The sequence below is a fragment of the Cricetulus griseus genome, chromosome 4 (assembly GCF_003668045.3).
Source record: "Cricetulus griseus strain 17A/GY chromosome 4, alternate assembly CriGri-PICRH-1.0, whole genome shotgun sequence".
Lineage (NCBI taxonomy): Eukaryota > Metazoa > Chordata > Mammalia > Rodentia > Cricetidae > Cricetulus > Cricetulus griseus.
The window spans coordinates 175203018-175230403 of NC_048597.1; the positions used below are offsets into that span (position 1 = coordinate 175203018).

The 27386-nt window shown below is 48.0% G+C and overlaps 1 protein-coding gene across 3 annotated transcripts in view; it reads right to left on the reverse strand.

The window, feature by feature from the left end:
* Smad3 (SMAD family member 3) overlaps positions 1 to 27386 on the reverse strand; it is a 117063-nt gene that overhangs the window by 35735 nt on the left and 53942 nt on the right. Inside the window, exon 1 of one of the 3 annotated variants that reach the window (XM_035443757.1) lies at positions 22449 to 22591. The exons of the other annotated variants lie outside the window; for them this stretch is intronic. Coding sequence (XP_035299648.1) covers positions 22449 to 22534 — 86 coding nt within the window. The 5' untranslated portion in view covers positions 22535 to 22591. Of the gene's footprint in view, positions 1 to 22448; positions 22592 to 27386 lie in introns of those variants that run through there. 3 annotated transcript variants of the gene reach the window in all.

Consider the following 27386-nt stretch of genomic DNA (forward strand, 5'->3'; position numbering starts at 1 on the left):
AAGGAGCTGTGATGCTTTCCTTTACTCCAGGAAGCTGTAACCTAAAATCATCAAATGTCCCAGCAAGAATTGCATACATTGAGGCAACTCCACAAGTGGCTGAGGCCACAAAGAGTAGAGGCTCCCTTTGCAAGGTACCACTCACCCCCCATGCATCCTGCTACAGGCCTTTTATCACTGCAGCCTGTCAATCAGGAACACCAGCTGCTTGGCTCAGGCCCAGAGAACAGCCTCTGGAACCCTACTGTGCACTGCAGGGCTGCGGTTGTTCCTAACAGTGGAAGGAGTGTTAAACGCCAGCTGAGAGAACCTCAGAGGCTGGGAAGAAAGTGGTAAGTGAAATGAGAAAGATGCCCTCCTTTCTTCCCAACCCAAGCCCTTCCTCTGAACTCCACCTGAGACAAGCAGGGTGGTACCCAGTGCACCCCACATTACCCAATGTTCATTTACCTGGGCTGGATAGGAGGGGAAACGGAGGAGCTTGTCACCAAATTCTAACCCAGTCGTCCCCACACCTCTTAAGGAGGTAGCTACTGGCTTTTCCTGAAGAGAGAACATGGCCCATGCTTGCCCCCACCCTCCTGCCATGGAAGCATCTGCTTCTTTGGGAAGTTACCCTCTGCACAACACAAAACACAGACACTACATGGGAAGGGCCCCAAACACCGGCTTCTCCTTGGACTGGACTGACCCTTCGGCTTGAGCCATGAAGAACCAGCCCTCCAACCTCCCTACCACTGACCAGTTGGCTGCCCCAATCACCTGTTGGAGAAAGAGAGCTTGGTTAACAGGTCTGTCTCTATTAAAGTGCCTACTATGTGCTTGTGTCATCCCAACTTCCTTTGCTTGAGATCAAGGACTACAAACAATCCTGTTTTGTTTCAGGCTCTTTGGGAACTAGCTTTTCCTACCTCACCTCCTTAAAGAGATACCTCAGAGCATCTGCTTTACATAAGCGAATATCATGCCAACTACTTATAAATAAAGTTCTTTAAATACATTAATTCAGTGGGACAAGGCCTGTATTTTCCAAAAGAAAATCATGAAGTTGAGAAAGGCTCACTGTCATCCAGAGGTCACAATGGCAAAGGACAGCAGAGTTTCAAACTATGAACAGCAAACAGGAAGCCCAGCTTCCACTGTGTAATGCTGTCAGTGTGCAGGCAGATATAGTGGGAACATGGATGGGGCTGAGGCCTGGGACCTGGGTTCTAAATTAGGTTTCTCTCCTTGCTACTTGGCGGGTACTTTAAGCAAGGTTTCCTATCTCCCAGGAAGTTTCCTCATCAGTAAGAGGGGGCCATTTGAGAGACTTCTCACACAGACCCTTCCTCACCTGTGCAGTGTACACTGGCGTAAGTGCCACAGGTTACTTTTCACTCACGTTCTAGAAAATACCACCCAACGTGAGACTAAGCAGCCACTCTTGAATTTCAGAGTTATTCCTCGAACAAGATCAGGAGATGTGAGAATGTTCTAGAAACATCAGCATCTGGGGTCAATTTCTTTGGCTTTTTCTTTTTAAATGGTGTAAGCAGCTATGAGATCAGGCTGAAAAGGGACACAATGCCCTTCACAGACTTGCCAAGTTCTGCCACACTTGCTTGAAATTCTCACCTTTTACCAGGCCTGTTGGTATAGGCTTGTAATACCAGACAGCCTCTTGGGAGGCAGAAGAATGATGATTCAAAGTCTAGAGCCAGCCCAGGCAACTTAGTAAGACCCCTGTCTCAAAGTTTAAAAAAGTAAAGGCACAGGCAGGGGTTGGGAAGATGAAGTTTAGTGGCAGAGCACATGCCTAACATGCATGAACCCAGCACATAGGAGGCATATCTACAGGCCTGTCCTACAGGGTAGCAAAGAAAGGTCATTCCTTTCCAAAGGAAGAGCCAGGAGCAAGATCTTAGCAGATTGACAATGATGACAGATCATGTGTAAACTCTCAGTCCACATCACATAGATGACGAGGTGTCACTACCGATCGGGTTTCATGAGCCAATCAGCTACCAGCTGGGATGTAACTTCCTTTTGCCCAGAAAGTGCCACCCAGCCTGGCATATAACAGACACAGCAGGCAATGAACACATTCCCTCAGTGATTTGACTAAGTGAAAACATGGGGACAAATAAATGCTAAACAAATATTTGAGTTTTTTTTTTCCAAAATACACTTTCAGAAAATAAACCCACTCCTATAGTAAACTCTTTTAAAATTGAAGACACCCTGAAACTCAAATAAATAAAAAATTTAAAGTCCCCAAGTGTCAACATCCATTTTTAAAAAGATTTTATTTCATTTTTAATTATGTGTATGTCTATGTCTGTGTGTGGGTAAGTACACATGAGTATAGTGTTCACTGAGGCCACAAATGGGAGTCAAATTCCCTGAAGCTGGAGGTACAGAGGGTTATGGGTTGTCCTATGTGGGTGCTGGGAACCTAACTGCTGTCCTATTGAAGAGTTGCAAGGGCTGGATCTCCAGCTCCAACTTGTCCTTTTGTATCCTTGTGATGAACTGTCATCCAGCCATAGAAAAGAATTCAATTCTCAACACACAAAACATGGCCAAATGTAAAAAGTATGCTAGGTGAAAGAAAACAGTCAAAAAGAGCATGTACCACGTGACTCGACTCTTACAAAATTTCAGGAGATGCAAGCTAATGCACAGTGACAGGGCATGGGCCACCTGGAAGGCAGTAAGGCAACAGAAGGGTGACATTACCAAAGGCAGAAGACCACTTTGAACAGTTCAGTACCTTGGTTTTGCAATGGCTTCAGGTGGGTATACAAACAAAAAAAATCATCATATTGTACATTTTAAATGTGTGCCATTGACTGTATATCAATTACACCTCAATCTAGTCTAAAAGAAAGACTCCCCAAAATTCTGTTGGGGATGTCAATGAGAAGCTACATTTTTTTTAAAGATTTTATTTATTTATTATGCATACAACATGCTGCTTCCATGTATCCCTGCACACCAGAAGAGGGCACCAGATCTCATAACGGATGGTTGTGAGCCACCATGTGGTTGCTGGGAATTGAACTCAGGACCTCTGGAAGAGCAGTCAGTGCTCTTAACCTCTGAGCCATCTCTCCAGCCCGAGAAGCTGCATTTTAAAAGGCACAGAACAATCAACAGATTAGGCCACAGTTGCCCCCATTTTCTCACTGCCTGGCCAACTCTGCTAAGAGCCAGAAATGACCCTCTAGTGATCTGGAGTGAACGGTGTATCCTAGAATAGTGTGAGGGGGGTGGTCTCTGAGGATTTCTCTGAGGGATGGTCAGGGACTGGGTGCTGTGCTGCCGCCGATCAACATGAGGTGTCCCCTGCCAACCCAGAGAGCTTCTTCCATGGATGCCACAAGCCTATTCCACAAGATCTTTGGTTGTTGAAATGCTGCAGTTGAGACCACATGGACAAGAGGTATTCGGTATAGTAGTTCTCAAAGCTTCTGCAGTCTTTCTGGCCACAGACACCTCGAGCCTGGTCTCTCATTCTAAGCCAGCTAAAGAGAGCTGTCCTGTCCATCAAGAGGCCAAGTTCAGCAGCCAGAGAGTTCAAATAGCTGCCAGTAGCTGCTGAGAGACTGTCAAAAATAAAACATGATGGGCTGGGGAGAGGGTTCAATAGATGACCAGCTTGCCATCCAAGCAAAAGGACCTGAGTTCTACCCTCAGAGTTCTGTTTAAAACAACAAAAACAAACAAACAAACAAAAAGGCCCAACAATTGGTCACACTTGGCATATAAGCACCAGGGCGACAGAGGCAGGCAGATCTCTAAGACTCCCCAGCCATCCAGCCTGGCATACTTAGCAAGTTCCAAGCTAGAGAGAGACCCTGTCTCAAACAAAAAGTAGAAGGCATCTAAGGAATGATACTTGAGATTGACCTCTGGATTCCCTACATATATACACATGCAAGAAACACAGGCACACATGCACATACATGTACACACACACACACACACACACACACACACACACACACACACACACCCCTAAAGGGAAAAAAAAAAAAAAGAAGTGGAAGGTGAGAAGAAAAATAGGCCCAGAAATCCAAGGTACCTCTCTAAGTACAGAGCATTCTTGGTAAAAGAAAAGTCAGCTGATGGCACACACACACACACACACACACACACACACACACACACACACACACACACACACCCCTAAAGGGAAAAAAAAAAAAAAGAAGTGGAAGGTGAGAAGAAAAATAGGCCCAGAAATCCAAGGTACCTCTCTAAGTACAGAGCATTCTTGGTAAAAGAAAAGTCAGCTGATGGGTTACCTAACTATGTAAGACACAGGGCATAGAGAGATAGATGGACAATGTACAGGGAGTGAGAGTACTCAGCCCTTAATGGGATGTCTTCATCAAACCCATCCCTTCAAGGCTCAGGGATCTATGCAGAAGAGGAGGTAGATAGACTGTAAGCTCCAGAGATGGTGGATGACTCCAAGGAAACAGCTTCTTCCAGACACAAAAGAACTGATACACATATGAACTCAGAGACTGTGGCAACACACACAACCTGCCCAAGTTCAAACCAGACAAAATACCAGTCCTGGCAAGGGAAAGTGGACACCAAGTCCCACCCCTAGCCAAGAAGCCATTTATAACTGATACCTGCTAAGAAACGAAAAATCCATTTTCTCCAGTGGAGTGTCACTGGGTATATCAACCACACTCCAGGGCAGGCCCCATGCCCAGGAGTAGTTAGTCAATAAAGGGACTCCGTGGCTGTTCTGTGTGTGTGTGTGTGTGTGTGTGTGTGTGTGTGTGTGTGTGTGTGTGTGTGTGTGTGTGTGCTCACACACGTGCACGTGTATCTGTATGTCTGTGCGTGTGTCTGTGTCTGTGTGTGTTTCAGTTTGTTTTGATTTTCAGTTTTTGTTTTTTGGGGAAATGTGTGTGGTTTTTTTAAGAAAGAACATGAAGTTGGATGGGTAGACGGGTTGGGTGGGGATCTGGGAGGAGTTGGGGGAGAAGAAAGTATATATTCCAAACATTATATGAAAACAATTCATATAAACTTAAGAAACTAAAAAAATAAGAAACACAAATAGACACACAAGGTACAGCCCACCACACACAGCATTGAATGCTGTTCGCTTCTCAGAGATGTCTTCCTCTGCTCCTGATACAGCCTTCCATGTCTTGCAGGGAACATGTACCTGGCAGGCTCCCTTTGCTTCCCTATGTAGATTCCTAAAGGGCCTTTGAGGGCCAGAGACCTGGTGGGCACACTTTATCCCCTCACACTCCCTCCTGAGACTTTTCCTGCTGCCTCCATCCCAGCTACACCCAGAAAGAAACATGGAACCTTTGAGTCTGCCAGCACGAGCAAGACAGGACTCACCCTAAAGCACCAGGCAGGAAGCTGGAGGGAACAGAAGGGCTTTGAACACAGCCCATCTGATAAATATTTATTGTACAAATGGCTGACAGGCCAAAGCCAAGCCAGAGCGGCCTTTCTCTCCCTCACCTCACCGCCCCACTAGTGGTCAATCCTAGAGACTTCCGGACGCTTCCCACTGCCGGAAAGGGACACACACAAGACAGCTATCCATTAATTGGTCTGGGCCGGAGGTCAAAAATAGGCAGCAGCCCACAGATGTTTTGTTTGGCCTGCAAGTGTTTTTTTTAAAAATTTTAAATTATTTGCCAACTTTTAAAAGCTGGAAGATTTCATATGTAAACCTAGGCTTTGGTCTTAGAAAATGGAGATCTGGCAAGAGGCTGCATCCCCTGGCTGATACCCAGTTGCCAGTGCCCCATTAGACTTACAATGAACCTCAAGCCACACACCCATTTCTGACAGGAGGCCCCATTTCCCGCACTCTGCTCATCCTGTAAGCACTGTAGCTTGCAGCGCCTGCTGGGTTCCAAAGAGGGAGTCACTACTGCATATAAATAAAATGGAACCCAAAGAACCAAGGGTGGCCTTGGTAGGGCAGCTGTCCACACCAGCTGGTTTATAGCAGCTGGAGTCACACTGCCTGACCTGTGGAACAATCAGTGGTGTCCTCTTCCCCTCCTGTCACTGTTAATCTTTTGTTGTTGTTGTTGTTTTGTGTTTTTTGTTGTTGTTGTTTTCAAGACAGGGTTTCTCTGTATTGCTTTGGAGGTTGTCCTGGAACTCACTTTATAGACCAGGCTGGCCTTGAACTCACAGAGATCCACCTGCCTCTACCTCCCGAGTGCTGGGATTAAAGGTGTGCCACCAACGCCTGGCACTGTTAATCTTGACGGTCAGCTTCCCTGGACTTTTAGAATTGCTCAGTAGGAAAAGCTCTGGGGATATCTGTAAAATGCATTTCTAGAGAGGTTTAACTGAATAGTGAGGCCCCACCTTGAAAGTGGGTGATACCATCTCACGGGCTGGGGTCCCCAGGTGAATGAAAAGTGAAATGTATCAAGCCTGTCTGTCTGTCTGTCTCTTGTCTCCCTCCCTCTCTCCCCCCCTTCCCCCTTCTCCCTTTCTCCCTCTTTCCATCTCCCCATCTTCCTGACTAGATGCAATATGACCAGCCATCTCACGCTCCTGCCACCATGCTTTGCTGCCATCCTCAAATAAACCCTTCCTTAAATTGCTTTTGTTAGATAGCTTGTCACAACAAAAACAAAAGTAACACAGAAAGCAGGTACGGAAGAGTGGGACTGTCACTGTGATAAACCTGACCGGGTGTAGTTTGTGAGAGGAATGTGGAAGAGTAGAGAGCCAAAAGCTGGAAAAGCCCTAAAACACTGGGAGTAGAGCCGCATAAGGGGCCACTCTGATAGGAGCTTGGGAGACCCGGAGGTCAATAAACACGCAGACTCCTGGGCTTCAGAAGGGAGCAAGGACTGTAGGGAACTGGACTAGCGGATTCAAAGAAAACTTGCTGTGTTTAACTCATGTCTCACACACTCAAAGGAAGATGAATTCAAAAGTAACAGGCTAAGTTGTCTGGTGGAGGAAATTTCAAGATAGTGTAACATCCAGGCTGTGCTGTGGCTACTGCCCACGGCCCTTTCTCACACTTAGGGTGAGAAGAAAAAAAAATCTGAAGAAAAAATGTAGAGTTTGGTGAAGAAAGGCATAAAAGCAGGCTTAACACTGTGTGCAAGGTGGGCACAGAGGGTGGCTGCAACTCTTAAAAAGGTGGGCCCTATTAGAGCAACCTCACACTCAGCAATGGGGCAATGGGAAAGCCACACCAAGGACCAGTTCCAGCTTGTGACAATGCAAATGTATTTGAAAGGAGAGACCATGGGCCGAGAATGTTGGTGAACACGGCAACCTACATGATTCTTCACAAAGGCCACTGTGATCCAAGCAGGGCTGGCTCCATCTTGAGCTGAAACTGAGTGTCATCCCACAAGGGTGCCATAAATGCATGTACTGGAGTTTTAGAAAGCCACTGAAACCAGGCAATATGTGACAAGGAAGCCCTGAGAGGTGTGATGGTGAAGCCTGAGTCTTATTGGGGACCCCAGGATATTGGAGATACCAAGACTGTGGGACATATACTGAGGAAAGCTGCAGGCTTCACAAAGTCAGGCACCCCCCACCCCCCGTGCCCCGCGCAAAAAAAAAGACTACGTTTGCTTCCAGTGTAAGAACTATAGGAGGAGTGTGGTTGCCCAAGGCCAGTGCAGAGCCCAGATGATTCCATCATGAGTCCCACATGGCAAACATGGAGATACAGTATCTGATGTTTGCCCTGACCTTCCCTTGCCCCTCCCTCATTCCTCCCTTGAAGGATGGGAGTGTTTACTCTGGGCCACTGGGCATTGTAAACATGTAACTTTTTTTTATTATTATTTTATAGGGGCTCACAGTTAAAAAAGAGGCTGGACTTTGAAATTGTGAAACTGTTAAGATTTGCGGAGCTTTGAGAAATAAACAAGATGCACTTTGCATTATGGAGTGAACATTAGACTTTAGGGGCCAAGGTACATGGTTCTGATTTAAAAGTGATGTGTTTAGATATGATGTTCACAAGGGGTGTATTTGAAAACTTCTCAGCTTAGCTCATGACTATGAGGGTATATCCATAAAGAGAAGGTTGAGACTGAAAGGCCCATCTTGAATGTGGGTGGCACCACCCCATGGGCTGAATAAAAAAGGAAAAAGTGAGCTGAGTACCAGCATCCATCTCTCTCTGCTTCCTGACTACAGAGGCAAGGTGACCAGCTGCCTCATCCTCTGTGGCCATGCCTTCCCCATCAGGATGACTGTATTCCCTTAAACCGTGAGCCAAAATCAACCCTTCCTTTTTTAAGATGCCTTTGTCAGGGCAATGAGAAAAATGACTAACAGAACTCTTAAAGGCCCTTCTGGATAATAAGTTCCAGGGCCTGAGTTCTGCCAGGGTTAGACCAGGTGGCTCACGCCAAGGATTATGTGGAGAGAGCCCTCAGCAGCCATGTTGCTCTCTGGAGTTGCACAGCCTGATAATCTACAGACCTCTTCTGTCAGGGCTCACTCCAAATACCCTGCAGAGCCCCAAGACAGCCCCTCCTGAGCCTGTGGCAGCATCAGAGAAAAGAGCAGGCTCATACAACTGGGGGTGAGTAAAGGTAAAGGGGAGATAGGAAGAAAGCAGAGGAGAGGAAAGGGCAAGAAAAGGGAGCAGGAAACAAAGGGGTGTGTGTGTGTGTGCGCGCGCGCGCGCGCGCGCGTGAACTCAGAGAAATGGTGGCAGACATCATCAATCTGTCCCCAGTGCCTCCCCAGCTTCCACCCTCTTATAGCAAACAGTCACGTAGGGAACAATTTCTATCCACGCCTACCTTACACCTACCTCACCCCTGGTGAGTCAGGATTAAAGAAAAAACAAATGGTCCCAACACTTTGGATTTCTTACCATGTCCAAGGCCTCAGCTGCAAGTGTACTCAGCTCTGAGGGGATGCTTGAGAAGGTTCATGAAGGGACACAGATAACATGAAGGGCCTCTCCTATGGAATGTAAATTCTAGCTGCCAGCCAGCTCCGGGGCCTTGTATTTAGGCTTGGGCCAATAGGGACTCCTGTAGTTAACTCTGCATCCCTGAAGGCTTAAAGCCTAGGGTGGGGTCACTTCAAGAAGGAGTGGTCCACTGCCCTCAGTGAAAATCCTGGCAAAAGCCAAGAGGGGTAAAGCAGGGCAGGAAAACCAGTTTTGCTGTCCTGACATTTTATCAGCATGGCTGACCAGAGTGTCACCAGAGTGCACAGGGCATCTGCAGCCCATTTCTTCCCCAAATGTGACTAGAAAAACATCTAGTTCTCAGCATCTTTAAGGTTCAAGTGACCTTAAACCCCTAGCCTTCTTTTCCAAGATGAGAGCATCTCAGGCAGGATGAGTTTCCAGGCCCCTTCTTCGATGACTGCCTTGAATACCCCAAGCCCTGCTTTGCTAGGGAGCAGAGGCCTTACTCTGCACTAACTGCCGGTTCAGCCCTCAAAGATTACTTTGTAACACAACAATAAACGGGTTCTTTTTCAGGTAGGATGGTGGGGCTGTAGTTATTTCAACACTACCAAATTCCACAAAAAACATCAAGACAAAAAACACTGAAAAGCTAATACTGAGCCCTGATAGAAGTCTCAGCAGGTAAAGACACCTGCCACCAAGCCTGGGAACCCAAGTTCAATTCCTGGGACCCATGCAATTGAAGGAGAGAACAGACACCCACACTAGATGTCCTCTGACCTCTCTCTCTCTCTCTCTCTCTCTCTCTCTCTCTCTCTCTCTCTCTCTCTCACTCTCTCTCTCTCTCTCTCTCTCTAAAGAAATAAAATGTAAAAATAATAACAACAACAACTAATATTTCACATCTTCCCAGACAGAATCAACTAACAACCTTGGATTGGGACGGATTCTCGACCCTCAAAGGAGGGGAGTTTTAAATTTCAGCTTTGTTATCTCCAAGTTGCTGTTCTCCTTGCAGATACCAGCAATGATGCAAGCTACAAGACTTGTGCGTGCACATACTCATCTGAAAACAGTCCCAGGCCAAGCAAGGGTGAAAGAGAGGAGGAAAAAAAAAAATCAAAAGAACAGAAGGCCCAGCCCTGCAGAGTGGGACTGCAGCTGCTGAGCAGGAATGTTCCTTCAGGGGAGACAGATGAGTTCATCTCCCCTGGACACAGCCGCCCCAGGGAGCCCCTCAGCAGCAGTGACTAGAAAGGACTCTCCTAAGGACCCTGCCATGTATGTAGGTAAACTAATTTGCACTACCAGAAGGCTTAGCCTTAATGTCCTGTGGGGGAGCAGGGTCCCAAGGACCAGAAGTACACATCAAGTCATGACTAATGCTTCTGCTGCCCACGTATGAGGCTTCCTCCAGGAATAAGGTTTCCTGTCCTCCAAGACTCAGGGAAAGATAAAGCTGGAAATAGCTCACTGGACAGCAACTCTGAGGACTGATGGGTCAACAAACCCCAAAAGATGTCATATACCTGTGAGGGGTTTCTGACTCCCCATCCACCACAGTTCTTATGAGAGTCTGGGGCTGCCCTTCTGGGAGTGAGCCCCTCAGTGTTTGTACATCTGAGGGTCAGGAGTAAAAGGGAGGAAACTCCATGGAGAGGCAGCATAGCACTCCCTAGGACCACATTGGACCCTAACAACCCGTGTGCTTCCTCTGCTGCTTCCGGGAAGCCCTGGACACACAGTTTGGCAACTTCTCTACACTCCAAGAAGCAAGACAAATGGGCCTTATGGGGTAGACCATGAAATCCATCTGTTCTGAAGGCTGAGGCAGGAGGATCACTAAGTCAAGTGCTACCGGAGGGAGAAAGCACCTGTCTTAAAAAGTGAAAAGACAGTAGGGATATAGTTCAGTGGTAGAGTGCTTGCCTAGTATGTGTGAGCCGCTAGGTTCTATCCTCAGTAACTCGCGCGCGCGCGCGCATACACACACACACACACACACACACACACACACACACACACACATGCATGATAGCCTGACTCCATCCCAGCCTCTCAAACATTCTGACCATATTACCAGGGGGAAAAAAAAAATCAGATGAGAGAAATTAACAACCTCAAACGAGACTGGTAATGGCTAAAATTACACTTCTTAAACATTTGTTGAAAATAAAAAACAGACTGAAGTAGCAGATTTCTTGGCAACATCAAAAACTGAAAAATTGACCAGAGAAAAAATAAATTCCACAGGGGGGAAAAAAAACTCAACACAAAAATAAAACAGCAGCCAATGCGAGCTACTGCCTGAATACAGACAAAAAGAATCAAATCACACAGAGATGAGCAAGATATTACCCATGAAAGAAGGTTCCAGAATGGTAGAAGCTAAAATCACTATCAACAAAGAAGCAAAAGGGAACCAAAGCCTGGGTGATGGCTCAATGGCAGACGAATCCCAGTATATCCCAGGTCCCAAGTTTGAAAGGAGGTTTGAAAGGAGGCACACGGAGATGCAGAGGACACAGACTCCAGAGCAATTTGGCTGTGGTACATAATGGCTGAGGTATGAATTGGACCTGCAGGGCCCACATCCTCTGGCTAAAGTGCTGATAATATGAACCAGATAAAAGAATCTTCTAGAGCGGCACATGGTGGTGCACATCTGTAATCCCAGCACTCAGGAGGCTGGGGCCGGAGGATCGGGAGCCCAAGGCCAGTCAGAGCTACATGGTAACAACATCTAAAAGGAGAGAGACTTCTGTGAGCTATTTGCCAAGGAGAGCTGCAGACATGGAGTGGACCCAGTCGGGGGAGATGAGGGGAGAGACAGACAGACAGACAGACAGACAGACAGACAGACAGACAGACAGACAGACAGAAAGACAGAGTTGCAGGCAGCAAAGCTGACAGTCAGGGCCATCCAAGGCCTTTGATACTGGACATGGAGCTACAGAATTTGGCATTTGCCTTGCTGGGTTTTGGTCTTGCTCTGGTCCAGTATTTCCTCACTGTGCTCCCATCCCTCCCTTTTGGAAAGGTTGCATATTCCATGTGTTGAAGTATATGATCTGCCCTTTGGTTTACAGAGGGTCAGGGTTAAGAGACTGCCTTGAGTCTCAGAAGAGACTTAGGACTTTAAAGCAGTGTTAAGACTGAAAGACCATGGCAAGTTCTCAAGTTGGAATACATGCATTCTGCACTATGACATGGCCCCCGAGCCTATGGGATGTGGGGAACAGAGCTGGTTTGAATGACATGTCCCCCATGGTCTAGCACATTTGAATTCTTGGTCCCCATTAGGTAATTATTTGGGGAGGTTTAGGAGGTGTGGCTTACTGGTAGACATGTCATTGGGGTGAGCTTTGAGAGTTTAAGGACAGTCACCATTTCTAGTTTACTCTCTCTGCCTTGTGCTTGCTGTGTGAAGTGTGAGCTCTCATGCTCCTGCCACCAGGCCTTCAGTGCACTGTCACTAATCCTCTGGGACTGTAAGCCAATATACAGTCTTCCTTCTGTAAGTTGCCTTGGTCATGGTGTGTTATCCCAGCAACAGAAAAGTAGCTAATGCAGAGGGAAGGGAAGTAGTAGAGGAGAAAGGGAGAAGGGAGGGGAGGGGGACAGGGAGGAAGAAGAGAAGAGGGAGAAAGGGAGGGTGAAGGAGAGAGATCCTATTTGACTGACAGACCTATAGGGAAGAGCCCTAAAGAGAGAGACCTAACCCTTTCCACTGCCCTGACCACCTTAGACAAGAATTCCCTCTAACACTCTAATACAAGGAGGAGTGACTACACAGGCTTAGGGCCCATCTGCTAAGAGCCCCAGAAACTGTGGTATAAGTCCCAGTCTACAGAAACCTATCACGAGCCATCCTCTGCTCTCAAGGCCTGGGGAGAAATTACCTGTGTGGCTAGAGGTTAGGGTAAGAAGAGGGCAGTGAGTGACTTGAATCTTCTTCGTTCTAAATGGTCTGCAATGAGCCTGTAATAGCCATAGTGACCAATGGAGGGGGACATTTTTTAAAGCCAAAATACCTGCTCTAGAAATAATGGGCTGACACTGGATGGTATTTGCTTATCATATGTGTGCACACATGTCATGACATACATGTGGAGGTTAGAGGACAACTTGTGGAAGTTGGTTCTCTCCTTCCACCATGAGGGATCTAGGGATTGAACTCAGGTTTCTAGCTTGGTGGCAAGAACCCTTACCCTCCGAGGCATCTCACCAGCCTTGTATGATGTATTTTAATCACATAAAAGGTACAAGTGACCCTGGGAATTCAAAATGGCACAACATTGAGCATATGTTCAATTAGGGGTGTGTGTGTGTGTGTGTGTGTGTGTGTGTGTGTGTGTGTGTGTGTGTGTGTGTGCGTGAGAGAGAGAGAAGTGTTAAGTTGTGGATTTTGAATTTCGGCTTGATACTGAGGTCCTGGAGCAAGTGGGTTTGTGTGGTTCCTGCTTATGGATATTTAGGCTGTTTTCTCCCCACTGCTATGCAACGGCTCTGGTGGGTCAAACACACTCCCATGAGGCCTGATAATGTACATGCAGCAATGTATTAACTTCTCTCTGCCTTCCTAAAGTTGTATTATGATCGGAAGAAAAAAGCATAATTATTTTCATGCTTTTTTGAAAAGTGGAAGGGAAATTGAAATTCTTCTCTACAGAAGAACCTACTTGTACCAGGTGCTCAGCGGGAACCCTCAGTGTCACTCATCTGCTCCAACAAGGAGATAGGGCCTTGGAACCCTTCCTCTACCAGAGGAACAGACTTAAGCTTCCAAGGAGAAAAAGCCACCGGCCCAGGCAATACGACCATGGGGGCGGGGGAGATGGGACGGAGGGGATCTTTGCAAAGCAGGCTTCACTCCTGACACAGCCAGCACCTAGATGAGATAGCTCACCTCTCTTACCCTCCATGCAAAACCCTCTCTTCCTCTAAATGACACCATTTGCTCCTCGGGGTGCCAGAGCATAGGCTGCTGGCCCCCTAGTACCCAATCTCATCTCCATGTTTCTAGCACAGTCCAAAGGCATGTCCCTGCCCAACAGGACACAGGCAGTCTCTGAAGGGCAGGCAGTCAGCCAGCACCCCCACTTCCACTCCCAACCACACACATACCAGCTCAGGACCTATCCATGTTCTTTAAGCCTGTGTCCTTGCCCATGAAGGTCCTTATCGCCTACTGCCTGTGTGGTATGTATGTGATACATAGCATCATCTTCAAGTTATTACCATAGTGGGATGGTTTTCTGGGGTTTTTGTTTTGTTTTGTTTTGTTTTGTTTTTTCTTTTGAGATAATGCCTCACTGTGTAGCCCTGGCTGGCATAGAACTTGTGTACACCAAGCTGACCTCAAGCTCAGGAATCTGCCTACCTCTGCCTCCTGGGAGCTGGAATTAAAGTCATGTGCTATCATATCTAGGGGGTCGGTGGTTCTCAACAATGCCCCGTAAACCCAGCTCTCTTAATACCTGGTTTCTTTGCAAGCAGGTGTACTCTTGGAGACCTTCATCAATCACACCATCCCACCCGGTACTCAGTACCACAGGGGCTGAGGTACAGTCAAGTCCCCCAAGGAAAGAATTGGGAAACAAGGCCACTCTAAGACTTTGAAGGAACTTACTGGAAGCAAGAAAGACTTGTGAAGAACTCTCAGCACTGGTCACCTGAGACTCACACTACAAGGTAACACAGCACAGGCCATTGGGCTGCCAAGGTCTTTGCCGATGCCCGCTAGTGAATGGCTCTATGACAACAAAGGCCTAAGAGATCTGAGACCTGGGAACAGAAGAGGCCACTAAAGCTCAAACACAGATAAACATCTAATGAACCTGGAGCTGGCAGTAGGAAGATATGCCTTCAGAAAGGGAGGGGCAGCCCGGGGGTGTTCAGACCACTGAAAGGAACTAGGAACTTGCCGGCAGCAGACATGGAAGGGGGTGATGCTGATTAGCCATCCCATTGCTCCCACTCATGTGAAGAGACCATTTAACACATAAAACCTAGTGCTAAACATAAAGTCACATGAAGACCAACACACAGCAGGGCAGTGAGAACTGGAGACCAGAGAGCTGCGGGTTCTAGTCCCAGCTCTGACCTGGCTGGCTGTGTGACTCAAAACAAGCTGCCTGTCATCCCTGAATCTTTGAGTGGCCTCATCCAGAAATGAGAATGTTGGGTTGGAGGACAGTTTAGACTGTAAAGTGCTTGCTAGGCAAGCATGAGGACCTGAGTTTGATCCCCAGGACCTACTTAAAGAAAAAAGCAGGTGCATCGGTGTGTCCATCTGGAGTCCTGCCAATGGGAAGGAGACAGGTGAATCCTTGGGACTCACTGGCCTGACATCCTGAGACCTGACTCAAAAGAGTCAGGCTAGAGAGATGGCTCAGGGGTTAAGAGTACTTGCTGCTATTTTTGGAAACTTTAGCTGTGCTGTCAACTTTGGAAAAAAGTATCCCAGTTTACCGTGTTGAGTTAGCATTGTACAGAAATTAACAGCCATATTGGTCTAGAAATGTTGAACTTAATTTTTTTCCATTTATACAGGGGTAACGCACTGTATTAAATATGTAAGGTCTTATCTATGTGGGTTTGGGTTTGATTACAAAAACTAATAAAGTATTCTCTAAAAAAAAAAAAAAAAAAAGAGTACTTGCTGTCGGGCGCTGGTGGCACACGCCTTTAATTAATCCCAGCACTCAGGAGGCAGAGGCAGGTGAATCTCTGTGAGTTGGAGGCCAGCCTGGTCTACAGAGTGAGTTCCAGGATAGGCTCCAAAGCTACAGAGAAACCCTGTCTAGAAAAAAAAATAAAAAAATTACTTGCTGATCTTGGGAAGAACCCTGGTTCAGCTCCAAGCACTTACACACCAGGCACACACACGGTACATGCAGGAAAGGCATACATATACACAAAATAAAAAATAAGTAAAACTTTTTTTTAATAAGCAAATCTTTCAAGAGGAAAAAAAAAGTAGATGGTACCTAATGATTCACAGTGAGGTTGTCCTCTGACCTCCACATTAATGCACACACATGGCTGTGCACATATGTGCCCCCCACACACACACTTATATACACAATACAAAAAGAAAAAAGAAAATGAGGAGGTTCAAACAGAGCACAGTCAGGTCCCTGCTGGTTTTCCAAAGGTTGCTGGCAGAGTGCTGTCTTCTGGAGATTTCCTGAGTCTGCCTTGTACCCCTAAAGCAGGCTGGGGGTGGGGGTGGGGGAGACCAAAGCCACTCTTGTGCCCCTCCCATCTGCTTCAGCTAGAGTTTGGTGTATGGATCCCCCAAAGGTCCTCCCAGCCCTTTTCTAATTTGTAGTTAATTACAAGGAACCATACTGACATTCATTTTTTTGGGTTCACAAATGGAAAACACTAATGACTTTGTAAATTAATTTCAGATTTTCCCCATCGTTTCTGGCAATAAGATCATATTCTGTATTCCCTCTCATTGTTTTTAGAGGCAAATGGAAACTTAGCCCACCCCTAAAAAAATACATTAAAAAATTCCAATTAAGTTTTTCTGGAAAACCAACAATATCTTATTGACATCTGGAGCAAACTTACATCACAGTGAGAAACATTACAGCTGTAAGTTGGGACCCGCCCAAATAGACCAAATGGGACGTGGCTTTCCTCTGGCAAGGGGAGAGAAACATCTAGGGCTTTTCCCTCCCCCCTCCCCCATGGGCATTTCAGTCAATTCTTCTATAAACACAGCTTATCACAGACAGTTTCCACACGGGCTAATGTAGAAGAAGCCAAACGGGAGACCAAGGTCTCCAGTCTGCTGGTGGGGCTATTGCACCCGGCTCTGGTTATCACACTGGATGGGTGGACAGTGATTTAGCATGGTGAGGAGGGGCTGCAGCACTGCCAGGGAGAAGACAGCCACCCTAGCAGACAGCACAGGGTGTCCCAGAGATGAGAGAGAGGCTTGGGAAAGTGTGGGTCAAGGGTGGAGGAGTTACAGGGAGGCAGGCTCTGTCCAACCCCAGAAAGAGTGTACTAGAACAAAGAGAAATTGCAGCAGGTTGCCAGGAGTGCTGAATAGGGGTCCTGGCAGCTTGCAAAGAGCCGGTCTTTCATGTGAGCCACGCTTCCGGGTCACTCAGAAGGCTAAGTACAGAACGTCACTTGATCCATGCAGTGAGTCGGCAAGGGCAACGGCCCAAACCTGTGTGTGTGTCCTCTTCCTGGACACGGGCACAGAAGTAATGCTAGCCGCACAGCTAGTGGACAGGTGACAAGAGATCAGGTCAAGACGTTTCCCACAACGCCTTCTGCTCCTGACCCTTAGAGCCTGTACCAGAAGACAGAGTTTGAGAAGCAGGTCTTCCAGGTCCCTGCAGGGCCCCTGCAAGAAACACTAGCTGGGGCTGGGGGGTGTAACTTAGTGGTAGAATGCTTGCCAGGCTGGGACCTGGGTGGAGGAGGATGGGAAGAAAGAGGGGTGGGGAGAAAGGATGGAGGGAAGAGGAGGGAAAAGGAGAGATGAAGGACTAGAAAAGGAAGGGGAGAAGGGAGGAAGAAAGAGGGGAAGGGAGGGGAGCAGGGAGGGACAAGGAAAGAGGAAGGGGAGGAGGAGAGAAAAGAGATAGAAGGGAAGAGAAAGAATGAAGAGGTGAAGGAGGGGAAGAGGGAAGATGAAAGAAGGGAGGGGGAGAGGGAGAGGAGGAGAAGAAGGCACTCCACTGCTATTAGCTGCCCTACCTTCAGTTTTGTCTGTGAGAAGGACTGAGGGTCTGGGAGTAGGTGAGGGCACTCCACAGTGTTTATGGTCCTTACTTCATCTAAGCAAAGGTAAAACCCGGAGCTAGCTGCAGAGACCCTTAGCAAGGGCTGTGGGGACAGAGTTGCTCACCCAGGATCTGTCTAATTCTCACTTCCTGTTCCCAACAAGGAATGCTCTCCAAAGGGAGAGAGGATAAGCCCTTGCCATGCCCACTCTCCTCTCAGAGAGCCAAAGAAAGGTTTGCTAGTCTAAGCCATCTTCCTGCCAGGCCATTGCTATCTCTAAGTGCAGGACCATTCGTGGGCATCAGTCTCAAAAAGGTTCTCTCATGAGAGATGACTACTCAGGGTGCTCCAAAGCTAGGGAGGACCACAGCCTGAGCCTGCTCTGCATGTGAGGGGAAAGCAACAGAGAAATTCCCTAAGTGGGGTGGAGGGGAGTTCCTACCCCATCTCTGTCCTGTTAATACAATGAATGGTCTTAGCCAGGCAGACCCTGAATAAAGCATGGTCTCCCATGCAAGCTGACTCCTGGCCACCCGGGGCCCATTTCACATATGGTAAAGCTGATGACCAGATCTCTGTGATACAGCACACTGTGTCAACCCAGTCAACCCATGCGTGGCAGGTATAGGTAGGGTACAAGGACTTAGTCAAGGCCCTGTAGAGTCAGTCTGTGAGCTGTGTAGTCTTCAGAAAGTTACACATCCCTGAGCACTGGCCAGTCCCACCCCCTCACCCTACCCCCACATTCAAGAGGATTGGGAGGAACCCCTCAACTTGACTCTGGCCCCCACACATCCAGGTCATTGCGATGCTTCTTAAAAAAACCAAACAAGCACAATGAAAGGCCCCAAAAGCCTGAGAATGTAGTTCAGTGCCCAGACTTCCTGTTGGCTGGTAGCTGTGCAGAGAGAAATGGACAGATGAGTCAAAGCCCTGAGTCCTGAAGTCCCTCCTCTTCCAGTCAGTGGTCATCAGTCCGGTAAGGGACAGCCACCCGAGCTTCCGCTTCCTGCACCATATAATGGGCTGCTGAGAGGTGAAAACACACCGGAACAATATCTGTGCAGGACATGTTAACAGGTCAATATTCCTGCCCAAAGCACATAGTCATTAAATTCTTGCTGAGTGAGTAGATGATTGAGTGGCCATGCAAATACACATGCATTCAAGGGTTTGCTCAATCCCGCCTCCCCACAAGCTTGGAGGTTCCCCAAGCAGAAAGCCCCACTCTTTAGAGTCTCATGAAGTGCTCAACACTCTCAGGTGGCAGGGGAAGTACAGCCAGCCCTCTGATGCCTGCCTCTGACTACTACACCCTCCTCACTACTGCCTCACACCCCATCAGCTACGTGTCAGAAGCCTTGATCAAATGGAACGCTTTGACCTGTCCACTGACCCAACCAACCAACTTGAGCTTGGGCCTTCAGAAGCAATACTCAGAAGCTGCGGATGCCACGGGCTCTACCACCTGCACCCTGTTGCTTACTGTAAATCCATAGTCTGGGACTCTGTGCAAATTCTCCTCTGTGTAGGGGATGGTGGACAGGTAAACATGAGATATTTGGCTTTGGAGTCATTAGGTCCTGGTCTGGCTCCCAATTCCAACTATGTGGCCTTGGGTGATGGAATCACCCAAATTGTCTAGCTCTGCTTCTAGGACACAGGAGACACTCGGCAAAGGTAAGTTCCCTTTCTTCCTTCCTGGAGAAAATAAGAAGCTGCAAACCCACCATGCCCCTCACTGGCTGTGTAACTCAAGCAGCAAGCCACAGCCTCTAGAAATTCAACCACTACCCTCTGAAGATCGGAGGATACTAACTGGCCCAGTAGATGCCACAGATGTACTGCACAGTACAGTGACCCCCTCCACCTACACGTGGCTACTGAGCCTCAGTTTCTCTATCTGAACTTAAAATGACTGTACAACTCACATTATATTTATATATTAGACAACCCTGATCTAGAAGGCTTAAAAACATAACGCTAACAAAACAACCTTGGGTGTAATTCTTTCCCCAGATAAACTGCAATGTCTTCTTGAGAGGAGACCCTGGCTGGCTCCTATTTCACTTTCCTCCCAGCCCGAATACATATCAAGATACTCAGAGGAATCTTACAAGAAAATCCAAACACTTTAGACATGGCAAGCAGTTGCTATGCACCTGGAAGGACTTTATACATACCAGCCTGCTCAATCCTCACAAAACTCCCATGAGGAAATTCTATCCCTTGACGACTACAGAGGAGGAAGGTGAGTGGGGGTGGGAGAGCTAGACAGACAGCTCAGCAGCTAAAAGCACTTGTTCTTGCAGAGGACCCAGGTTTGGTTCCCAGCACCCACATGGTGGCTCACAACCATCCATAACTCCAGTTCCAAGGGATCTAGTGCCTTTTTCTGACCTCTGCAGCACCAGGAACACATGTGGTTCACATATATACATACAGGTAAAATACTCCTATGCATAAAATCTAAAAAGGAGGGGCTACAGAAATGGCCCCCAGTCGGTAAAGAGATTGTCACACAGCATGAGGGCCTGAATCACAATCCCCAGCACCCACATAACGACGGCGGGGCAGCACTAGGACAGGTGTGTCCTGGGAGCTCACTTGTTTGCCAGCCTAGCTGAATTAATGTGCTTTCGGTTCAGTAAGAAAGCCTGTCTTAAGCAATATAATGGAGAGTAAGAAAGGAAGAAAGGAAAACATCTGGCCTTCATCTCAACCATCCACATGAGTCCCCATATGCACACACTTACACAAACATACATTACACACACACACACACACACACACACACACACACACACACACACACACGGCTCAGAACGGTTCATGACTTGGCCAGTGCTATAGAATGGATCAGGAACAGAAGACTGAGATCCAAATTCATTTCTGACTCTAACCCACATGCTCTTCCTCAGGGCAGTCTGTGCACTGTTCCCTAGTTACACACATCCTAGTAAAACTACCCCGAGACGGCCAACACCCACCCCACCCCCACCAAAAGACTTCCCAGCAGGTCAGGAATAAAGACAATAAAACCAAGTCCATGAAGAACCGTCTCCACGTCCAGCTGGGCCTTGACTAGTTCAGAATTAGTCATATTTCCAAAGTGATGGAGACGGCGATTTTATTTTATTGCCTTTGAACTTCCTGGCCAGGGTGCTAGCCAGAACCCAAAGGTAGAAAACCTGTGAGGTGTGAGTAGATATACCACCAGCCTACAAGCCATCATCCAATCAACTCCCAAGGTAGGCACAGAGGGACTCAGCTTCTGAGACTGAGAACAAGGACATAAACAAGGCAATGAGAACCCTGCATAAAATGTAATGTCACATGGCTGGTGTGTCCAGGGGGAGGCTGAGACTGAGCAGCCTGCTGCCCTCTGCAGGTTGTAGTTCCAAGAATGGGAACTGTGGCCAGTCACCTGCTTCAAGGAGAGGACCTGCCTGGGGAGGGCCAGTACTAAGGATTAAAGACAAGCTTTTTTTAAAGGAGGTGTCCAGCAGTTAGAGAGGGAGGAGGCAGAAAAACAAAACGCCAGTAGACGGTTCCCATTCAACCTCAGACAGGGTAAATATTTGCTCGTCCACTGTGAACTTGGCTCTGAGAGCATCCTCAGCTTGGCCGCTTGGGTTCACACTGGCATCTGGTCTTGATTTGAGGCCCAAGGCAGCCAGTGTTTAGCCCATGGCACAGAGTCCAGTCTCCTGCTTTGTCTGAGAGCTAAATGGATCTCACTGGACAACAGTGAGAGAACGCCCACCACAGTGACCCTGTTGCTCACACACAAGCACCAGGCCATCCATGTTGGCAATCAGGGTCACCCATGAGGACTGTGCCCATTTCTTCCCAGGGGGGCACCATGGGAGGTACATGGCCTCTATTCCACAATGAAAAGCCTAAGACAGAGCAGAGTCACACAATGCAACAATGTCACACTACCTCTGGAGCTTGCTACACTATCCACAAGCTGAGGGAGAGACTAGCACATCAACAAATAGTTCTGAGGACCTAGTATGTGCCAGAAATTGTCCAAAGTTCTGAGTGAGGGACATGGATAAGAGAGGAAAAGAGCCATGCTTAGGGAGTGGCCATTCAACAGAGAATGACAAATGTCTGTATTTTCATGGGTGACACAGATTGACAGTCTGGAGGATTCAGCTTTAGGGGTATCAGTTTCTGGTCTACCACATATGTTTAAAATGTGCATTCCCAGGCCCTGCCAGAAGCCTAAGGAGAAATAATAATAATAATAATAATAACAACAACAACAACAACAACATCTCTGCTGAAGCTAGGAGCCTGAAGGCAGAAGGTTCCAGAGTCCTGAAAGTCTGGGGTCTGGCCACAATGCCTTGGTTACACCACACCACTCAAGAAGCAACAGGGGGCAAAAATCAGAATTTGTATGCTGCACCTGGCCTAACCAACCTGACAAGATGGAACTAAGCCCCCGAGAGGCCATGAAGGTGACCTGTACTGGCTATAAAGTGACACCAGATCACCATCAAGAGCAGAGCTAGGAGGAGGAAAGATGAAACCCAAACAGCAGCCCAGGGACTCAGGCTGTCCATCAAGAGCTGTTTCTCAGGGAAGAACGCCCCCACACACTGGCCCTGTCAAGACAGATAACTCTTACTCAAGCGAGTTGCTTAACTGGGCCGATGTGTGGGTTCCCATGCCATGGTCCTATCCTGTGGGAACCCAGCATGCAGGGCTCCAGCTTAAGTGAGCGGCTGGAATCAATCACCCTACGGCCGACCGGCGTGGCCGCAGCTCTTACCCACATGTTGCTCTTCTGGTCAGCGCACTTGAGCTGAGCAGTGACCTAAGCCAGTTCAGGCGGCTCTGCAGCAGCCTCTCTGTCATCCACCTTCAGTGAGCACAAGGCTCATATTTCAGACCATTTGCTCCCCTGGGCGTGACTCAGAGGAGTCAGTTGTCTTTAAAAAAATGCTTTTCATATTTCAAATCAAAAATAAATACCACGCACTCTGGAAGCAAGCCATCACAGATGTCTGAACTATAAAAGTGAAAGGCCCAAGGAGGCTGAGAAAGTGGTAGGTCACGTTCCCCTATGCTGACTGCCTTCACCTACAATGAGCTGGAAGAGCAGGCCTGAGGCCAAGTCCCAGGCTAGCGCCTGGTGTGACCAAGGACAATATAGGCAGGGGCACATGCATTTACTAGCACCACAGTTGGGAAAAGCAAGTGCCCTTTGGGGGTCCCCATGAGAAGACAGTGTAGATCTAGGTAGACCAGAAATACCACGTCACAGAAGATCCCTGCATACACACTGACAGCAACAAGCCTCAGCCAAAGTAGGTAGCTGGCATGGGAGCTCCCAGGCCGAAGTGCAAGGATACCCACAAGTGGGGAGGTGGGGGGTGGGGTGAGGACTAGCAGCAAGGCCTGGGTCAGTACTGTGCTCAGAGATGTGACCAGATAGCCACCCACAGCCACTCACCAAGTTTACTTCTGATGATTCCTGCCTCCCTTTATCCCACCCTCTGCCCTCTTGGCTTGCCCGGTAGGTGCCCACAAGAGCTCATTGTGGTGACACAGTCATGGTGACGCATATTCTGGAAAATGCTTGACTAGGTGACTTAGGCTGAGTTACTGCCACACGTCTAGGCAGCCTGCATTCTCTGCTATACCGAAAGGCTATGCGTGAGGTGGGAGCTGTGCACATAGATGGCACAGTCTCAAGCTTCTCAGGTGACAATGAGCAAATGAACCAGAGATTACATCACACGCAGGACAAAGTGATACAACCAAGGGATGCATAAACACGGAGTTCTTGACTCTGTCAGCACAGTGTGGCATCGTTTGTAGGCAATGTTTGGCTGTCCACGCACCTCAGTGAAAAAGCTTGTGATCTGTGCTTCAGCTACCTGATGGTCAGTGGAAGCCAGAACCCTATTTCCAAAACTCACAAAAAGAGGCTCCAGATCATTAGGGAGTACTCTCTACGATAATAAAAAATATAGCCACTGACTATAATCCTCAAGTTTTGTGTGTGCTGTGTAGGATTGTACTACTCTGCTTTTATCCTACTGCAGTGAGAGTAGTTTTTTTCACACCCACATCACCTGACATGTGTGTGTGTAAGATGGTGTGCTATGACAGCCATGACATCATTACTCAATTATAGGAATTTTTTGTTGTTTTTCGAGACAGGGTTTCTCTGTGTAGCTTTGGAACCTATCCAGGCACTCTCTCTGTAGACCAGGCTGGCCTCGAACTCACATATTGCAGCCTGCCTCTGTCTCTTGAGTGCTGGGATTAAAGGCATGCGCCACCAACGCCTGGCAATGATTGGAATTTTTTTATGATCTTTGGGGATGGCTCTCATACATGCAGCTTGTTGTTGACCAAACATCATTATGTCACACTTTTCACTGACTAACTCATGCTTTGACTTGTCCTCCGGCTTCTGGTTAGCCAGTGGGGGCCGGCCATCCCGATTCTGAGTCTTCCAAACTGAAGATTCTGAATGTTTAAGGCCAGGCCTGGGTTCCTACATTTGTCAAAGTCAGGGTCATCTGGCCACCAGCCTCCCTGGCTGTCCTTGAATAACTTTCCCAGGCTCTGCAAATGCCCTCACTTGGACAGAGCAAGAGTTTTGAAAGCCTCGTGAAAGCTGAAATCATATGCAGAATTTTGCACTTTCTACTCCAGCAGCCACAGGCAAGGCTCTGTGGATCCATGGGGCTTGCTGGCTGAGCAGCCTAGTCTACCCAGAGAGTATGACTGGGTAGGGAGAGAGGTATCTCAGTCTCCCAAGGATAGCCAGGTCCTTTCTTTTCTGAATTCACTTTGAAAATATTTCCAGATCATACCCGTCTAAGCTTTGCTCAGCACCCCCCCCTCTTTCTCTCTCTCTCTCTCTCTCTCTCTCTCTCCCTCTCTCTGCAAGTGTTTGTGTGTGCATGTGTGTGTGCACATACACATACATGGTGTGTATGTTCCTATTGGTGCGTGGGTGTATTAGCACACATATGCACATGAGTATAGAGGCCAGAGGTCAAATTCAAGTGTTGTTCCTCAGGAGCTAACCACCTTGTTTTTAGACACAGTTTCTGGGACTGAAGAGATGGCTCAAGTAATTACAAGCAATGGGCACTTTTCCATAGGACCCAGGTTCAATTCTCAGCAGCCACTTGGTGACTCACCATTGTCTGTAACTCCAGTTCCAGAGGAGTTACAGATGCCCCCTTCTGGCTTTGTGGGCACCAGGCGGTAGACTTACATATATGTAGGCAAAATACCCATACATATAATTTAAAAATAATCCTTGCAAAATACAATAGGACAGGATTTTTTTAGTGGCCTGGATAGACTAGACCAGCCAGTGGGAGCCCAGTGATCAACCCAATTCTGCCTCCCTGGCACTGGGATTACAAGTGTCCACTGCTACACCCAGCTTCCATATTCCCGTTATGGAATAGATCAGTGGTTCTCAACCTTCCTAATGCTGTGACCCTTTAGTACAATTCCTTATGTTGTGCAGATCCCCAACCATAAAACTGTAATTTTGCTACTGTTATGAATCATAATGTAAATATCTAATACGCAGGGTATCTGAGAAGTAACCCCTGTGAAAGGGTTGTTTGACCCCCCTTTCACAAACCCCCCAAAGTGGTGGAGTCCGCAGGGTTGAGAACCACTGGAATAGAGGCTCTAGAAACTGACACAGACACACAGGTGCTTTAAGAAGACCTCAAGAGCTGTTGGAGGCCTGCCTTTGCGGCAGCCTTTTGTGTCAATTCCTTCACTAACGCTTTTATCAGCAGATAAGAGCCTTCGGTGGACTCATTCTGGGCACTGAATTCAGGTCTTCACTCCTGTACAGCAATCCCCCTGCCTGGGATAATAGATTAGATATTGTTTCCAGAGATTGCCAATCCTCTGTCCCTAGAGCCCAGGATGATGTAAGTATTTTTACTGCAAGCCTCGAGTCACCTGGCACCCTGAACAGTCACTGACCCTAGCTTCTTTCCCAGGACACAACCTTTAAACAAAACAGACAAAAGCCTCCCCATCATTTCAGCAGCAACTGCAGTATACCTAAGAGATGGAAAATGGGGAGCACTCTTCCCTCTATTTTCAGGCTTGTTGGACACCACGGGATGCTATTCCTGTCACACCCTGTCTCATGAACAGTGGGAGCCTCTTAGAGTCTGTCACCCAACAAGTCCAAGAGTTATAGCAGAAACATGCCTAGCTCCATTCTTCAGGAATCTCCAAAGTAAGCCCTTGGGGTACAGGGGCTGTGCATCGGATGTGATGCCATGAAATGACAGCTGGACGAGGGAGAAGTGACAACAGCATGCTCACACAGCTACCCTGCAACAAGCACTTACAATATGCCAGGAATTGGGCTAATCTCTGAAACACATAGGATTTGGTCCTCAAACCCAATCCACATGGGATGTGTCACCTATTTTGGAGATTCAAAGAATGAGGCAAAGAATGCCAGAGTCACTGCTGGCAGTCTTGTGAGTTCCTCTTCTCAGAGCAGGGTCTGTGATCTACACAACCTCCAAAGCTCTGTTCACATCCTCAGCTTGAGAGAGACCCCAGCTTGAAAACAGGAACTACCTCAATCCTTGGCGGTGGCACAAGCCTCGAAATCCCTTCATCTCCCTGGGCCTCAGTATTTTTCACCCTAGAACAGTGGATATTTTTGGAGACTTCTTTTGGTTCTAGTCACAGGTGTTTTAGGGAGAACCTAAAGAAATCAGCCATGCTACTGGAATCCTTGGGACCTGACAAGGCCTGCCATCCTATCCTGCTTCATAAATGTTCTCATCAGCAGGTAAGAGAGCCCAAGTATAGCTGTCCCTGACTGAGGAGAGCTCTCTCCTGCCCTAGCTCTCCTCCTCCACATACCCTCCCCTCCAGCTCATCTGCAGCCCTCCATGGCTTCCAGGAGCTGCCCATCCAGGTCAGGACACAGGGACAGAAGGCACATACTCAGAGGAGCAGGGGACCGAGGTGTCTTCAGAGTTCACAGGCAGGCTGGTGACTAGGGCCGGAAGTGCCCAAAGGCCCTTGCTGGCAGCCAGCCTGCATCACAGGCTGACAGGAAACAGGAGAAGACAGCACTGAAGCCTCGTGGAAATCCCCACTGGGCTCCACGCCGGGCTGTGACTCAGAGGCCTAGGCAGCCAGAGAGCTACCCTCCCACCCCAGCCCCCTAGGCAGGGTGGAGAGGCGGCCACAGGAAATAGGTCACTGCATCTATGTACAAAGATGCAGGGGCTTGCCATCCACCAAGCTATAGACACTGAGATGTGGGGAACAGATGAAGGGCATGGATTCGGGGATCATGGGTCTTGTTGCAATGCCAAGAGGCACCTTTCTACAGGAAGTATTGTGTCAGCAGCTGCAGAGACCCACCCCTCTTTTCAGGGCTGCTCTTCAGAGACTCAAGAGACATGTGAGGGATGGGTCCTACCCTCTCCCAAGATGCCAGGCAATTCCTCTCCACAGAGCTCAGCCATCATCCCCTAGGCTGGGCTACCTGGCTCCCAGATCCTCGGGGCATCTTCAAAAGACTGTCTTTGTCCCATGACGTCACCATACTAATTCAGGGACCTCTACCAGTTCTCCCATTCAGTGACTGGGTGTCACAGAAGCCATGCCTTTTGCTTCCAAAAAGGAAACAAAAGGGCTCAGAAACAAGACGGTCTGTTATAAGACTGCATGGCTTGAG